General features: G+C 38.5%; 1 protein-coding gene across 5 annotated transcripts in view; it reads right to left on the bottom strand.

Moving 5' to 3' along the window:
• The window catches only part of BICD1 (BICD cargo adaptor 1), a 246143-nt gene that overhangs the window by 64693 nt on the left and 164342 nt on the right, over nucleotides 1–17108 (bottom strand). For 4 of the 5 annotated variants that reach the window (XM_055573639.1, XM_055573579.1, XM_055573588.1 and 1 more), the window contains exon 3: nucleotides 4684–4836. In XM_055573639.1, the coding sequence (XP_055429614.1) occupies nucleotides 4684–4836 (153 nt within the window). Of the gene's footprint in view, nucleotides 1–4683; nucleotides 4837–13519; nucleotides 14824–17108 lie in introns of those variants that run through there. The other variant, XM_055573596.1, reaches the window with a different exon arrangement.

Here is a 17108-nt window from a genome sequence, read left to right as displayed (position 1 = left end):
ACCCTGATGGTGGGAGAGATTGAAGGCAAAAGGAGAAGAGGGCAACAAAGGATGAGATAGATGGTTAAATAGCATCACTGACTCTATGGACATGAATTAGAGCAAACTCCGGGAGATAGTGAAGAACAGGAAGCCTCTTGTGCTGCAGTCCATAGGGTTGCAAAGAGTTGGACACAACTTAGTGACTGAACAACAACAACAACAATACGGAATCTAGAAAAATGGTACTGATGAAACTATTTGCAGGGCAGGAACAGAGACACAGATGTAGAAAATGGACTTGTGGACATAGTGGGGGAAGAAGAGGGTGGGAGGAATTGAGAGCATAACATTGAACTATATATATTGCCATGTGTAAAAGAGATAGTGGGAAGTTGCTGTATAACACAGGGAGCTCAGCCTTGCTCTGTGACGACCTAAGGGAGTGGGATGGGGGCTAGAGTGAGCGGGAGGCTTAGGATGGAGGGGATGTATGTATACTTGTGGCCAATTCACATTGTTGTATGGCAGGATCCAACACAACATTGTAAAGCAATTATCTTCCAATTAAAGATAAAGTAAAATAAATTTAAAAATATGGCTTCATAGAAAGCTACATCTGAAATATTGGTTAAATGAAATCAAACTGAATTGATTCCAGGGTCTCTTATGACATAATTACTTGATATAGAAAAATATCCCTAGAGGAAATATTCTTCATAATAAAAATATGATTGACTTGTTAATGGAAAACTATAGTTGTCAGTGCTCAGACAATAAATATTGAGTGCCTTAGTTCAGTATGTGAGACATGAGGGACCTGGAATTTATTATTTCTCTCTCCTACCATCACATCTCTAAGAATTGAATATGATTTCCTGTCCCACATTAGTCTTTCCTCTATGTTAACAGATACTGGGACGAGGCATATAAAACTAGCTACTTGAGTGAAAATATGCTCCTGGAAGATAACACTCAACTAAAACAGCTTCCTCAAGACGCGAATCAAGACCCTCACTTTGTTGTACCTCCCTACTCAAAGCTATTATGTCATAAACTCTGTCTATCCCAACCACTTTCCCACCATGCAAGAGCCACCAGGTCAGATCCTCAAATCATATGAACATCCTTCCCCTGGACACCCCATTTTGAGATTCTGCTAAATCTCTATTGAGGTGATATCTTACTGCAAGAGGTCTAATTATCAGTTTTTTTAAATAATCAATGAATTTTCTGATGGTTTGTTGGGGAAATGACAATTGATATCTTCATATGACTTCTTCTGCTTATTGCACTTTCAGATATTTGGGTTTGAAAAGTATAAAGGTATAAAGCATATTTAATATAAGGCAAGGTCTGGTTTTATTTTAGACAAAGTGAAGTGAAAGTCATTCAGTCGTGTCCAACTCTTTGCGACCCCATGGACTATCCAAGGAATTCTCCAGGCCAGAATACTGGAGTGGGTAGCCTCTCTCTTCTCCAGGGGATCTTCCCAACCCAGGGATCGAACCCAGGTATCCTGCATTGCAGGTGGATTCTTTACCAGCTGAGGGAAGCCCAAGAATACTGGAGTGGGTAACCTATCCCTTCTCCAGCAGATCTTCCCGATCCAGGAATTGAACCAGGGTCTCCTGCATTGCAGGCGGATTCTTTACCAACTGAGCTATTTGGGACGTAGACCCAAATGTGAGGAATGTGACTCAAGTTTTCAGAGTCAACTCTTTGGTGTTCCTATACTTCATAATTAGGATCACAAATAAAAATTGACATGGTTAATAATAACAATCTTAAATTTTAGTTTCCCTCTAAGCTGACTTGTGGATGTAAGATAAAGAAAAAAAGTTTACTTATTCTTTAACAATTATTTAACGCCTACTATCAGAGAAGGCAATGGCACCCACTCCAGTGCTCTTGCCTGGAAAATCCATGGACGGAGGAGCCTGGTCGGCTGCAGTCCATGGGGTCACTAAGGACTGAGCGACTTCACTTTCGCTTTTTACTTTCATGCATTGGAGAAGGAAATGGCAACCCACTCCAGTGTTCTTACCTGGAGAATCCCAGGGACGGCAGAGCCTGGTGGGCTGCCGTCTATGGGGTCGCACAGAGTCGGACACGACCAAAGCGACTTAGCAGCAGCAGCAACTATGGACCAGGCCCTGTTTTAGGTGTTATGTTATAATGAAGAGAGCTAGAAACAGACTATAAAATATAGAAGCTACATAGGGAGTAAGAAGTGCTATTTAAACAATTATTTAGAAAATAATCTATTGATTGTTTAGTTCGTAGAACTAAACTGTTTACAATCCTAGCAGCTTTGCTATTTAGGGAAACCTCAAACCAGGCTGGAGGAGTATATTGTGTATTGGAAGCTTCAGTACAAAGCAACATTCAGACCAATTCTGAAAGTGAAAGCCAGCCATTGTTATGTATTTGAATGCTAAATTCTGTAAGTAAAGGCCAATAGGAAGAAAAAAACAAAATCAGCGTTTCGTTAATTAGGAGAAACATGTGGTACTACAGTGCACTCACTTGTTAAATAAGCCAGAATGACCCTTTTTATGGAAAATGATTTTAAATTAATTAATTCAACACTTAATTGAGAAAATTACCATATTATATCTAGAAAATAAAATTTAAAAGACGCATATATTTTCCTATTTTTTTTTTTCCAACTTCTGAGTTAAGCATTTGATTTCCATGTTTCAATTACTCATGGGAGGGCATGAGTAAACAGTAAATAGTAATCAGCCAGACTCATAGGACAAATTCCCATAGATATGGCATCTGGGCTAATGAATCCTCACAGGATACCTTGGCAGTCTTTCAAGAATACCTAATACTGGCCTAAATTAACCTCCTGAGGACATCAGTCTACCACGTGCAGTGATGGGGTTCCCTACAGTGCAGATGGGTGCTCTCACACTCCCGCCCGTGCAGAGAGCTGTGAGGGCTTTAGGGATCAGGAGAAATGACCACTTTATTTGCACTTCAAGTCCTCTACATTCTTCATCAATAACAAAAAACCAAAACAACAAAAAATACCCTTCTTATTTTAAGACATTTCTGAAAAACATTTTTTTTTTTTTTTAATTTTCTAATTTTCTCCACTGTGAGCTTACTGACCTCAGCCAAATCAAGACCTGGGACCTCAAGAACTGCCAGCATCAGCACACACAATGTTTCAGTGCTTAAAGGGAAAGGAATGAGGTAAAAACACATGGAATATACAGCTAACTCTTTTTTTTAATGGTCTAGAACCACCCCCTGCACTCCTTAGTAGACATCTTGCTCCCCAACATTAGGGGAAAGTGGCAATGATTGGAAATCAGATTTCAATTGTGTCAATACACGGATATTTTTTTTTTCCTTCTGGATTTTACCATTCCCCTCTTCATCTTTATATCTATCAAAACCACACCATTGTCCCTCAGTATCCATGGGGTATTGGTTCCAGGAGCCCCCACGGATACCAAATTCTGTGGATGCTCAAATCCCTTAGATAGAGCAGTCATAGGATTTGCATATGACCCATGCACATTGGCACATCTTAAATCAATTCTAGACTATTTAAAAATACCTAATACAATATAAATGCTATGTACCTGACAGTGTGAGGCAAATTCAAGTTTTGCTTTTTGGAATTTTCTGGAATTTCTTTTTTTTTTTTTTTAAAGAAAAATTTCAATCTGTGGTTGGTTGAAACTGCAAACATAGACCCCATGGATCAGTTCTAGAAGGAGATACTAACTTGGGAAGGGAGAGAAGTGGAAGCATACCTCTGGACTGACCTCCGAATTGACAGAGGACGAGAATCCTACCTTTTGGATTCTGAATTCAGCCTAGCACAGTGCCTGGTGCAGTTTGTTGACCTGATCTGAGAGCTTATGACAACATTTAGACCAGAATAGGGCTGTGGTGGAAAAACCACCTTTGAAAACACCTTGAAATCCAGCTTATCTTTGCTTAACTATCTATAAATTTTCCTCATAAATAAATCCTACTAAAAGTACAGATTCAAGAATGCTATTACTAATAGCTATAACAAACCACAAAGCAGACTGATCAGGAAAATTAAACGATTACGTTTTCTAAGCCTCATTACTCACAAAATTATTCAAATGTACACATGCAATCTTTTTTGTCAGGTTACAGCAGAACAAAGAAATTAGGCATCTTCTTTTTCTTAAAATGTTTTTCTTACTAATTTACGTTTCATAATACCCTTCCTTGCATGATTTGAAAACAATTTACGAAAGAGAGAGTGAAAGAGACAGATTGCAGGGAAACATTAAGCTTGTATTACAAGTTTATAATAAGGCTTTTAATAAGTCGTCAGGTTAGATTAATTACAACACATTTAGCTTACTCCAGAAATAACATGTAACTAAAGAATAAAGTAAATTTTTTCTATCCAATAAAGTTTTTTTGGTAATTATAGTACTTCTAGGTTTGCCTTTTAAATTTTAGCTGAAATAGGAGGGTTGGGAAATTTCAGCACATAATTAATGTTGGGAGATTGAGGCAAATTTCAACAGTTTATTTTCTGATAAAGTCTCCCATATTCCTATATGATTTCCTTTATAGATCAGAATTTTAGTAAACAGATTTAAGAAGGTTTAAGATTTAAGATTAAGAAGGAAGAAGATTTAAGATTTCAGAAGGTGTGAATCCATTTGGAGTGCAACCAAAAATCTTAAACCTCACCTGGTTCTGTTTTAATGTGGACACCAGTTTCTGCAGCGTGATGTTTTCCTCCTCTAGTTCAGTGTAGTCCTGAAGGAGACGGGCCTCTCGGAATTTATATTCTCGGATTTCGTCCTTCATCCGTATTCTTTGTAGCTCCCCCATCTCATTGTTCTGAAACAAGAGAATAAACAGTAAATACAAAAGTTTCTTATAATAGATTTTAATAAGTGTAGATAAAGTCTTGGTAGTTAATAATAATAAAAATATCACATGGAGTGTAAATTGGTACTGGTACCATCTTTTTTTGAGTAACAATTTAAAATCTGTCAAACTTTACAAACACATACACATAACCCAGCAATTCTAAAATCATTCTTAAGCATACTTTCTTAGACATAAACAAAAAGAAAAATACAGTCATACATACTTACACAAAGAATAGGAAAAGTCTAAATATTTGCTAATAATAGGGAACAATGAAATGATCATGCATCCTTTAGTGGAATAATATAAAATTATTTAAAATAATTTATTTGAGAAAAAGAAATGAGTAGTAGTTTTATGCACTAAAATGGAAATTTAGCCACAATATATTTAGAAAATTATAGATTAATATGCTTCCCAAGTGGCACAGTGGTAAAGAATCCACCTGTCAATGCAGGAGATATGGTTTGATTCTTGGGTTGGAAAGATTCCCTGGAATGGGAAATGGCAACCCACTCCAGTATTCTTGAAAGGAGCCTGGCAGTCTACAGTCCACTGGGTTGCAAAGAGTCAGACACGACTGAACATGCACACATGTGTGCGCGCACACACACACACACACACACATACACACACACACATGCATAAAACACCAATTTTCCAAACTCTGATGGGGGAGTCCTTCTACAAGTTTCAAAATCTTCCAACTAAAGCCACATGGCCTAATTCTGCCTTGCTCCAGCTACCCTGGCTTCAGCCATAGAAACTTCTTTCTGCTCCCACAAGATGTTGAACTTGGCAGCTCATTCCTGCCTTCAGACTTTTGCATTTCCCCTCTCAGACTCTCTGCCTCCAGATCAAGGTGCCATGAGCCTCTCTGACAGTGTGGTGAAGCTGATAGACCACTTCTCAGAATATTTTAAAGGGTACTGAAAGAGTTCAGATCTTCCAATGCCAAAATATGGCACTTTGGTATATTGATTATTTTGAGCTGAAGGCATTTGACAGACAGCAGATTCAGGAAGGGCTCTCTGCCCTCTCCTTTTCTACATAAAAGCTGGACATGAAATTTCCCTCGGAAAGGTGCCCTCCTTGTACTGGAAGAGAACACTCTTATCGCCAGAGACTGGGAGTCAGTGCCAAAATGGACCTGTGCAAACAGACCTACTAAAATGATCTTCCATTAGTTCCATCTATTTAGTTCCTAGTCACTGACCCATGATATACTACCCCCAGTCCAAGCTCCTTTGTCTACTCATATCCCCATAATTTATCATTCTTTGTGCAAAAAAGGTATATAAGTTTTTGGGCCTAATGATTTCTGGTCTTCATTTTCCTTTTGAAGACTCCCATGTACTTGTAAAAAAATTCAATAAATTTATATACTTTTTTCCTTGTTAATCAGCTTTATGTCAATTGAATTCTTCATCCTAGTCACAGAATCTAAGAGGATAGATGGAAATTTTCTTCCCTTACAGCATAAAAAAACAACATTATAAAGGACACTGATTATGTTAAAATTAAGTTAATATAATATTTTATAAAATTATGATATGGTAATCAGGTAGATTATTTATGGTAAAAAGAAAGTTTTAGTTGCTCTTTCATGTATGACTCTTTGCAACCCCATGGACTGTAGCCCACCAGGCTCCTCTGTCCATGGAATTCTCCAGACAAGAATATGGAGTGGGTAGCGATTCCCTTCTCTAGGGTATCTTCCTGACCCAGGGATGGAACCTGGGTCTCCTGCATTACAGTCAGATTCTTTACCAGCTGAGCCATCAGGGAAGCCCTCAATTAATCATACTCTCCTGTGGTCACACCCAGTAGAGTCTCCTTTCAAGTCAACCCTGAACTGGCCTACAGAATGCAGTGGAAGCCTTAGCCTTAAGAGGCCTTGAAGCTATTGTTCTTCCTCTCTTGGAACTCCACCTCCACGTGAAGAAGCCCAGGCTAGCCTGCTGGAGCATGTGCCTCAGCAAATAGTCAGCACCAGCTGCCAGGCATGGGAGTGAGACACCTTGAATTCTTCGGCTCAGATGCCTGCCAGATGATGGCTGCCACATGAGTGACCACAGGCTAGCTGCTAAGAACTGCCCAGCTGAGTACAGCTTGAATATCTGATCTACAGAATCATGGGGTATTATTTTAAGCCCTTAGATTTGGGGTGATTAGTAATACATATCGGAGAAGGCACTGGCACCCCACTCCAGTACTCTTGCCTGGAGAATCCCATGGATGGAGGAGCCTGGTGGGCTGAAGTCCATGGGGTCGCAAAGAGTCGGACACGACTGAGCGACTTCACTTTCACTTTTCACTTTCCTGCATTGGAGAAGGAAGTGGCAACCCACTCCAGTGTTCCTGCCTGGGGAATCCCAGGGACGGGGGAGCCTGGTGGGCTGCCATCTCTGGGGTCACACAGAGTCGGACACGACTGAAGTGACTTAGCAGCAGCAGCAGTAATACATAACTGACACACTAATACATGTGACTCTTTATTAATGGAATGTATTATCAGATCTAGTGGTAGATCTAAGAAATATATTTTCAAAGCAATGATCATATTTAAAGATCCTGAAATATGATGTGATATGAAAATACACAAAGTAACAGTGTTGCTAATGCTACTGAAGTTTGTTGCCTACATTCAAACAGAAGAAAACGTTAAATTTTAGTCTGAGTCTAGAGAAAAAGGAGATATAATAATTTTTCCCTCCAAGTTTACAGGTCTTCTGCATTTGATCCACAGATTCCCTTGACCCAAGTTAGGAAACTCTTCTGCTTCTATTTGTCATTTAGGTCTCAGTTCAAATGTTATTTCTTCAGAGAGGCCTTCCCTGAACAACTCCACGACCCCTGCCCTTCAGTCTCCCATATTCCTATGATTTCCTTTATAGATCAGAATTTTAGTATAGAGTAGATATTTAAAAAATAACTGTTGAAAGAATAGCACTAAACATTACTTGAAATTAGTAATTTACATACCTTTTACATTTTTAACATCTGAATATAATCAATCTTTTCTATAGTGTTGCTCATGTGTCCCTAATACCTGACATATTTTAGGTCTTTATAACCATGGAATGAATAAACAGGTATACAAATAGCTGAAAACAAGATCTAAAAAATATTATTGTAGGGATTATGTTTTTTTTTCTGGGTTCTTAGAGCAGGGAACAAAGTGAGAAAACACATTTTCAAATAAACATACCCAAATCTGTGAAATGCCTTGACTTGTTACAATTCTTCAATATACTGTCCAGCTATTTGGAGGCAGAAACATTACTTTATTCCCTGCTTCTTGAAAAATACTTTAAGCGTATATGTTCAATAAGTATAGAATGAAAAACAGTAGAGTTTGGTGGTAAAGCTAAATTACAATATTTTATTAAATTCTTTTATTTTGTAGAAATAGGAAATCTTAAATAATATTTTTCTATATTTTTAAAGGTCTACCATTAACTGAATGAGTTATAGTTATTTAGTTTTCCTCATTTATATGCATGAACATATGAGGAAGCTAACAAACTGGATGCTAGTCATTTACATAAAATTATAGACAAAAATGTTATGATATAAGATATTCTGTAAAATGTGACTATATACAATGTAAATATAATGCCCAGGAAATCTAGCTCATATAAACTCAGAATTAACCATAAAATCTTACATAGTAAGACAGTAAATGTAAGGACAAATTTAAGGCCATGGCAAAGCTAATAAGGGTCACCAACAAATAACTCATAAAACAGCGAATGAAAACTTCTGATGCTAATTAAGGAAAAGGAAGAGCTTGGTGTGGAGACTGGTTAAATTGAAAGACTTTCTAGCAATAAAACAGACATAAGACCCAGAGGAAGAAAACTGATCTCATTTATTTTGCTAGAAACTTACGTTTTTTTGAATTGCCAACAGTTAAATTTTCGGGTAATGCTTCCACAGCAAATTTAAAAATTTGCTATGTTTGTTTTTTGCATACTCATCATCCACTCATCACTGACATTTTTTTTTTTTTCTTTCTGGGATAAGATGATGCTGAGCTCTACTAAAAACCCTTATCAAGAATAATTAGAGTGAGGAAACTAAAGCATGAGAAAGTAGAGAAAATGGCATAACCAGGGAATACTCTAGGCTTTCACCTCCAAAGACCTGAGTCCCAGCCTCTTCTCAGAGGACAGGGGAGTCCCCGAAATGTTTGGGGTAGACGATCCTCATGGTTTGCATCGCACTTGCCTGCAGCAGCATTCTGCGAGTTTTATTGTAATTAACGTTAAGAGGATTTCTTTTTGTGGGAATAATAAATTCCCTCTACTATTGGCCAGAGATATGAAAATATAAGCACTTATTACTACACAAAGGCTAAAAAGTATAAACACTAACGGTGCCTTCCAGGTCTATAGCGCTTAGCTTTTTATAACTTAATTATATTCATTGTCATCTTAGATCTCAATAATAGCTTGTGTGAGTTGGGTGACAAGTTCTTGCCCACATCTTACTCATCTGTAAATTGGGCATACTAATACTTAATATTATATGGTAGTTATGAGAATTTAATGATATAATATGGGGAAATGAGCAGAGATGCCCAGCACACAAAAAATTTCCCTAACAGTGGAATATGTGCTTCTACAGAGAGACATTCACATCTAAAGGCTGAGAGCAATTATTATTATTTTTAATTACTCCAGGATGAGTCAGGGGTAGCTTTATAATGGACATAATATTTGACTAGAACCTTAAAGGACAAGTAGAGTTGACTAAATGGGTAAAAAGGTGGATGAACCTTCCAGTTGGAAATAAACTTATGGCCAAAATGAGAGTATTATTTGTGTTGAGGACAATACTAAAATAGCCAAGAGCCAGACAGAGCATTTCCTTAGGGCACCAGTGAAGCTGGAGCACTGACAGAGAGAAAGAGAAGACAGAAACTCAGGAAAATCTAAAAAAGCTAATTATTTTCAGCTTATGTCTATATTTGGTGTTATTTCATAAAATAATGTTAAATTACCATCTAGTGTGGTTAACCTATGAGGTAGTAGGAGGAACCAAAATATTTTCATTACTTGGAATCTTTCAAGTTCTTTACTAGGCTGTGGTTTAGGAAATAGGGCAGTTTAGTGTAGTTGGTGCAGAGTAAAGAGATAGATTTTGCAGGAAGCTCTATATTAAACAAAGGAATTTGGGGAATCATCAAAGTCTTTTAAACAAAGTCGTCATGTAACAAGACCCATGTTTTGAAAAGTCACTCTGAGAGGTGGGAAGGTGGACAGGAGAACAAGCTAAGCCATCCCCTAAAAGTCAGCATGAGGAAGAGGATAAGGAATATTGAGGAACATCTCAGCATGAATAGGACTTGGGCACTGACGTAATAATAAATGAAAGAGGAAGAAGAGTAGAGTGAAAAAACAACGGCCTAATAAGGATAACAGAACTGTAAGAAAGGAAGAAATTTTACAACAAAGTGAACATGAGAGTTAAAGACGTGTCTTCTTAATAATTACATGTAATATTAATTTGAGTAGTCAAACCAGGAATTTCTGGATCTGTGAGCGGAGTGAGGAAGACAACTGGAGAGGGGAAGGAATGGGATATGCAGTACTGACTTTCTTACTTCTCTCCCATAGAGTTGCTGCTAATGGGGAGTTCTGGCACTTCAAGACCTTAATATTTATTTTCCTTCTTTTGGCCAAAAATTAACTCTTCTCTTGCTGGTGAGAGGAGTGGATGACAGTTCTTGCCTGACCTCTCATGTCCTCAGTGTCCTCAGCTCAGGTGATTTGTTCTCTGTCCCACATAATGAATAACTTACTTCCTATTTTTCTAAATCATCTCCAGTTCTCCCCAGAGGAAAGACATTCTTCCATCAAAGTTTGTGATGCTTTTATCTCCAATGTTCTCATTATCTTCAACCCTGTGTCTTTACTTCCTTCTTTACCCAGGTTTGATTCCACTACCATCACATACTGTCTTGCAAACACATTTTACTCCCTTGCATCTCTCTCTCTTGAACACAGAACCCAACTTTCTGCCTTGTTATGCCCAAAGAAGGACAGAACTGGACAAAATACAAATCCATGCCCTGTGGTTTCAATTACAACTCATGAAGAGGTAGTGGGATGTGATGGTGAAGAGCCCTGACTCTGGACCAAACTTTCTTGGGTTCAAACCCATGCTTCAACACAGTAACTTTGGTCAAGGTTACTAATTCTCTGTGCCTGTTTCTTTTCCTGTCAGGGGAATAACCTCCATCTGTTAGGTGGATCAGAATGGTGCCTGGTATGAGTGGTGGATTAAAAAAACAAACCAGTTCTGAATCTCTCAAACAAGCCTTCAGTTCAGTTCAGTTCAGTCACTCAGTCGTGTCCGACTCTTTGTGATCCCATGAATCGCAGCATGCCAGGCCTCCCTGTCCAACTCCCAGAGTTCACTCAAACTCACGTCCATCGAGTTGGTGATGCCATCCAGCCATCTCATCCTCTGTCGTCCCCTTCTCCTCCTGCCCCCAATCCCTCCCAGCATCAGAGTCTTTTCCAATGAGTCAACTCTTCGCATGAGGTGGCCAAAGGACTGGAATTTCAGCTTTAGCATCATTCCTTCCAAAGAAATCCCAGGGCTGATCTCCTTCAGGATGGACTGGCTGGATCTCCTTGCAGTCCAAGGGACTCTCAAGAGTCTTCTCCAACACCACAGTTCAAAAGCATCAATTCTTTGGCACTCAGCTTTCTTCACAGTCCAACTCTCACATCCATACATGACCACTGGAAAAACCATAGCCTTGACTGGATGGACCTTTGTTGGCAAAGTAATGTCTCTGCTTTTGAATATGCTATCTAGGTTGGTCATAACTTTCCTTCCAAAGAGTAAGCGTCTTTTAATTTCATGGCTGCAATCACCATCTGCAGTGATTTTGGAGCCCCCAAAAATAAAGTCTGACACTGTTTCCACTGTTTCTGCATCTATTTCCCATGAAGTGATGGGACCTTAGGCATTCTTTATTGGTCATTCATATACATACCCACAGTGTGGTAAGTTCCCAGCTTCTCTCTTCCTACTATCAGTCTCCTCTCTCCTGAGAATCTTGCCTCATGTTTACTTGGGTTGGGGTGGGACATAAGATCAGGAGGTATGGTTCATATTCCCATTCTCATTACTTTCTTCTAAGCTACTGTACACAGTTGAAAGACTAAATCCAGTCTTAAACAAACTCTAACTTTTACATCCATATTTCAATTGCTATAGTCATGATTTTTTTTTCAATCCTTTCCAATGAACACTGCATCTGCTCTCGTCAAAGTCATCAATAACTTCCATGTTGCCACTGGATTTGGGGGCCATGCCTGTGTTTTCCTCTCACCCCATTCCTTCAATGGCATTTACCACTCCCTCCTTTCTGAAACTCTTTCTTTATGCTATTGGCTTTTCAGACATCTAAACTCTAATCTCATTGGCTATTTCTTTGCAGTCCTTTCTGACTTGCTCTTCTCCTTCTCAGCTCAACCTCTCTACTGTCCAGCGTACCAAATCTATACTGAGCCCCTCCCTTTTCTGGCTACTCTCCAAAGGTAACCTCATCCAGGACTCTTGCTTTAAATATACCACTGATATGCTGATGACTCTCAAATCCCCACCAGGGCTAACAGAACCCTACTGGACCTGATTCTTGCCTTACTTAAAGTGCTCATCCTATAGCTTTCTCCAACAAACACATCATGCCCCTGCTTCCAGAGCTTCTGATTTCCTAACCATCTCAAGCTTGGTCCTGCTTTAGAGTCTTTGCACCAGGTGTCTCCTCTGCTTGGATTTCCCTCTTTGTTCACACTTTTTGTGGTCTCTTTATTAGGATCTCAAATGTCATCTCCACAAGAGATGACCATTGAATCTAAAGTACCCAATAGCTTCCCACACTCATATAACCCTGATTTAATGGTCTGAAAAGTGTTTATCACTGTTTATTTGTTTTCTGGGTATTGGTTATTTTTCCTTCACTAGATGTCAGAAGGACCAGATGTCCTTCACTAGTTTTCAATAATTGGTCCCCATGTATCCCAAAACCCAGGGAAGCACGTCACTTATGGTGGTCATATCCCATAGCTCAGACTCATCACTTCCAGCCTGGGGTAGATTGGTGGTAATTGTGAGGAAAGTTGGGAAGTCTTTGAATGGATGAACTTAGCTGGGTATAGCCAAAAAAGTACAGGTATATTTGTACATTTCATATATGTGAGTTTATAGATTGGAAAAAAATGTACATCTACAAAGCAAGCCACAGGTAAAATTCTCCAGTGTTTAAAAACCCTTTTAATGACATCCAATCCATGTGTAGTTATACTTTATTCCATCTCTGTAGAAATTTGTAACAAGAAAAGTGTTTGATAAACATCTATAGATGTAGATGCATAGGACTGACACAACTTATTATGTAATCTCTCTTAAGAATGGGTATAATCCATGAGGGACATCGACACTGTGATGTCTTTGTGAGATCAGCCAATAACAAACTGATAGAGAAAGAGATCTTTTTCCAAAATCACAATAAATGAAGACCAGTTGCTCTATCAGGCAGTCATGTGGGCTTCACAGTCTTCAGGAGAGCTATAAGTGAAGAAAATGAGATGACCAGAGCACCATACAGACATTATCTCCAAGTGCAAGCCAGACTAAACAACTGGAAAATAGCTAGGAAAAACAAACAAGGTGAGTTTGAAATGTGGCTTAAAACAAACAAGCTCAGTGAGGGAAAAAAGCATGTAACAAGATTTGCCATGGCTGGGAAAGAGAAATAGAGGAGAGGATTACCACTTTAGGACAGCATTGTCCATTAGTGAGCTCCACATGAGGCTAGTTCTGTGCAGGGTTACTGGAATATTAAAGTTACACGCATCTTTTTTCTGCTAGACTTCTCAGAGCCCTTAATATGCTAACATGCATTGAGACTTTCTAAGAGTAAGATGTGATATGTAGCATTTGCTAAATTTTTTTGACCACAAGATCTTTGCCTTTTAAAAGGAGCATTTTGATCAATCCACAGACCAAACCACTGGAAAATGTTACACTAAGACAGTAGAAAATGACAGGACCTATACAGCTGAGTGGGGTAAACCACCTAGCTCTTTACAGCACAACTCCAGATTCCTTCCAATTGCCAAGCACTGAATGGATCATCAGATTTAAATAATGGAGATTAAAAGGAGAGGAGTGAATAGGTATGAAAAGGGGTGAGACAAGATGATCAAGTATACAAGAGTAATATAGCTATAACAAAGCAAGACTCTGTAATCCTCACTTTGAAAGTACCTGCAAATCTTGTTCTGAAGAAAGTGGCATCATCAAGAGTTATCTATTCTAGATTGAATTTGAAGCAATATCAGCATCTTTCCCAGGGGATATCAGCCTCCATTAGAAGTCAAGGACCAGCCATCTCACAAGCAATTCACATTTCAATACCTCATTTTAAACATTCTTCTTAAGCAATATCTCGACAGCAACATAAAATCCACCTTTTTAGTGTAAACATTTGAGATGGCACAAAATAAATAAGAGATGACTGATTTTCTTATACCCTGATTTACCATTTTCTCCTTCTTTTACTTGTATAAAAGGACATTAAAATAATACAGATATTATTTTAATAGCTTAATAAACATTTACATTGCATCTTAATTGGGTGGAAGATGTGTTTTACAGAACTTTTTGTGTAAAAATTTTTTTGGTATCAACTTTATTAAAGATGTAATTCACATACCTAAAATTCACTCATTTAAAGCATACAATTCAATAGTTTTTAATACAGTCACAGAGTTGTGACCATAACCACATTCAATTTCAGAACATATTCATCACCGCAAAAAACAAATTCCAGGGACTTCCCTGGCAGTTCCAGTGCTGAGGACTCTGCGCTTTCACTGCTGAGGGCATGGGTTCAATCCTCAGTCAAGGAACTCAGATCACAAAAAGCTGTACAGTGAGGTAAAAAGAAAAAAAATATTTCATGTATTTTAGCTATTGCCACTCCCATCACCTCTAGCCCAAGGCAACCACTAATCTACTTTCTATTTGCTTATAGTCTTTTGAGAGTCTATAAAATTTTTAACTGCTGATAAAATATCTTTTTTTTTTGCTAAGTTGATATGAAACAGTGCAGTCCTTACCCCTCCCTCCCCATGTCCTTTGCCTGCCTTTGTCTGTAGAAAACTTTAGTCAAAGAATAAGTTTAATCAGAGAAATGAAAAATACAGAAACAAAGGAAAACAGTCAAAGGAGACCAAATAATAATGTAGTCACTAAGCATAGTCAAAGACCTTTAGTTCTTTCTCAAGGGTTATAGATAATATTCTGAGCCATATCCTGTGAGCTGTCTTATAGATACTAAAACACCAGGGGGAAGAAGTTAACTATATAATAAACAGACTGTATCCACAACATAAGCTGCCACAATTCCGAGAACTGACCTCAGAAAAATGGAAACAAATGGACCTGAAACTGAAGATTAACTGTACCTAAAACAACCAAGATCATGCTGGTCAAGCCACAGATGATCAATTTGAAGATGACTGTCTGAACTGACTGTGCTGTTTCTGCATATGTCCCCTCCTTCTGTCTATAAAAGCTCTTGCTCCAGTGGCTGCCACTGGGGGGAAATCAGCCCTTGGAGAGATGTCCGTCCTCCTCCCTACACCACCTGGAGGCATCTGAAATAAAGCAAACTTTCCTTTCCACCAACTTGGACTGTCTATTGGCTTTTGAGAGGTGAGCAGCTGGACCCTCCACATTCTTTCAGTAACAGATAGAGTTTTCCTGCAGCATGAATACTCCACATGATATCAGCAAATTGTGCTGGCAGTGTCCAGTACATATCAGATCCAGTAACAGAGATACTATGTTTCACAAAGTAGTATGCTCATTTGAAGTTCACTCAAGGAACTGTTGCTGCTGCTGCTGCTAAGTCACTTCAGTCGTGTCCGACTCTATGCGACCCTATAGACGGCAGCCCACCAGGCTCCCCCGTCCCTGGGATTCTCCAGGCAAGAACACTGGAGTGGGTTGCCATTTCCTTCTCCAATGCATGAAAGTGAAAAGTGAAAGTGAAGTCGCTTAGTCATGTCAGACTCTTAGCAACCCCATGGACTGCAGCCCACCAGGCTCCTCCGTCCTGTAAGCTACTTTTTAATCAGTGAAAGTGTGGCTTTGAGAGGCGGGTATTGCAACCAGGACATACTGACTCATTTTGGAATGAGCTTTTGCAGATATTAAAATACTGGGATCTTTTCTTCTTTCCATACTCAAACTTGAAGTCAGGAAACCATGATCATTTCCCAAAATAGTCTAGTTACCTCTTACTTACTACTTTGGTTTTTCTTTTTCTTTTTTTTAAATTTTATTTTATTTTTAAACTTTACATAATTATATTAGTTTTGCCAAACATCAAAATGAATCTGCCACAGGTATACATGTGTTCCCCATCCTGAACCCTCCTCCCTCCTCCCTCCCCATACCATCCCTCTGGGTCGTCCCAGTGCACCAGCCCCAAGCATCCAGTATCGTGCATCGAACCTGGACTGGGAACTCGCTTCATACATGATATTTTACATGTTTCAATGCCATTCTCCCAAATCTTCCCACCCTCTCCCTCTCCCACAGAGTCCATAAGACTGTTCTATACATCAGAACATGGCTTTTCTTTTTAAAATTTCTCTTTTTTTTAATTTAACGATGCAAAACATCATAATGAATGATGGTATGACAGTTTTCTTTTCTGATAGTATCTCCTTATAATTATGAATATCCATGCTGCCCTGATTACACAATTACTGTAATAATTTATTAAATGGAAAAGGGAAATTTAGGAAAAGGGAAATGTACACTAAACAGATTTGAAATTTAGATTGTGCAATAAACATCAAGGCTCAATTGACAAATATTCCAGAGACAGTTCGATCTCTAGCACCTCACCTATTTCACCTCAACTTCACAGACTTTCTTGTGACCTTGCTGTAAAGAATAGCATCAATAGTTTCAAAATCATTGATTATAATAATTAATTTTAGTTTCTATTTCCAAGGGAACACCCTTTATAAAGATTTTTAATGAGAAGAAAGACTATGAAAAGGAAAGAAGTGAACAAAAGTGGAAGTAATGGTATGTATTTAAAACAATTTTTAAAAATAGCAGTGAACACTGAAATAAAGAAAAAATTAGAGGAATGAAAAAGAAGAAGGGATTGAAAAATGACAAAATGTGAG

Source organism: Bubalus kerabau, chromosome 1, assembly GCF_029407905.1.
Source record: "Bubalus kerabau isolate K-KA32 ecotype Philippines breed swamp buffalo chromosome 1, PCC_UOA_SB_1v2, whole genome shotgun sequence".
Taxonomy (NCBI): domain Eukaryota; kingdom Metazoa; phylum Chordata; class Mammalia; order Artiodactyla; family Bovidae; genus Bubalus; species Bubalus kerabau.
Note: the sequence above shows the minus strand (reverse complement) of the source record. Positions and strands in the feature narration are given on the sequence as shown.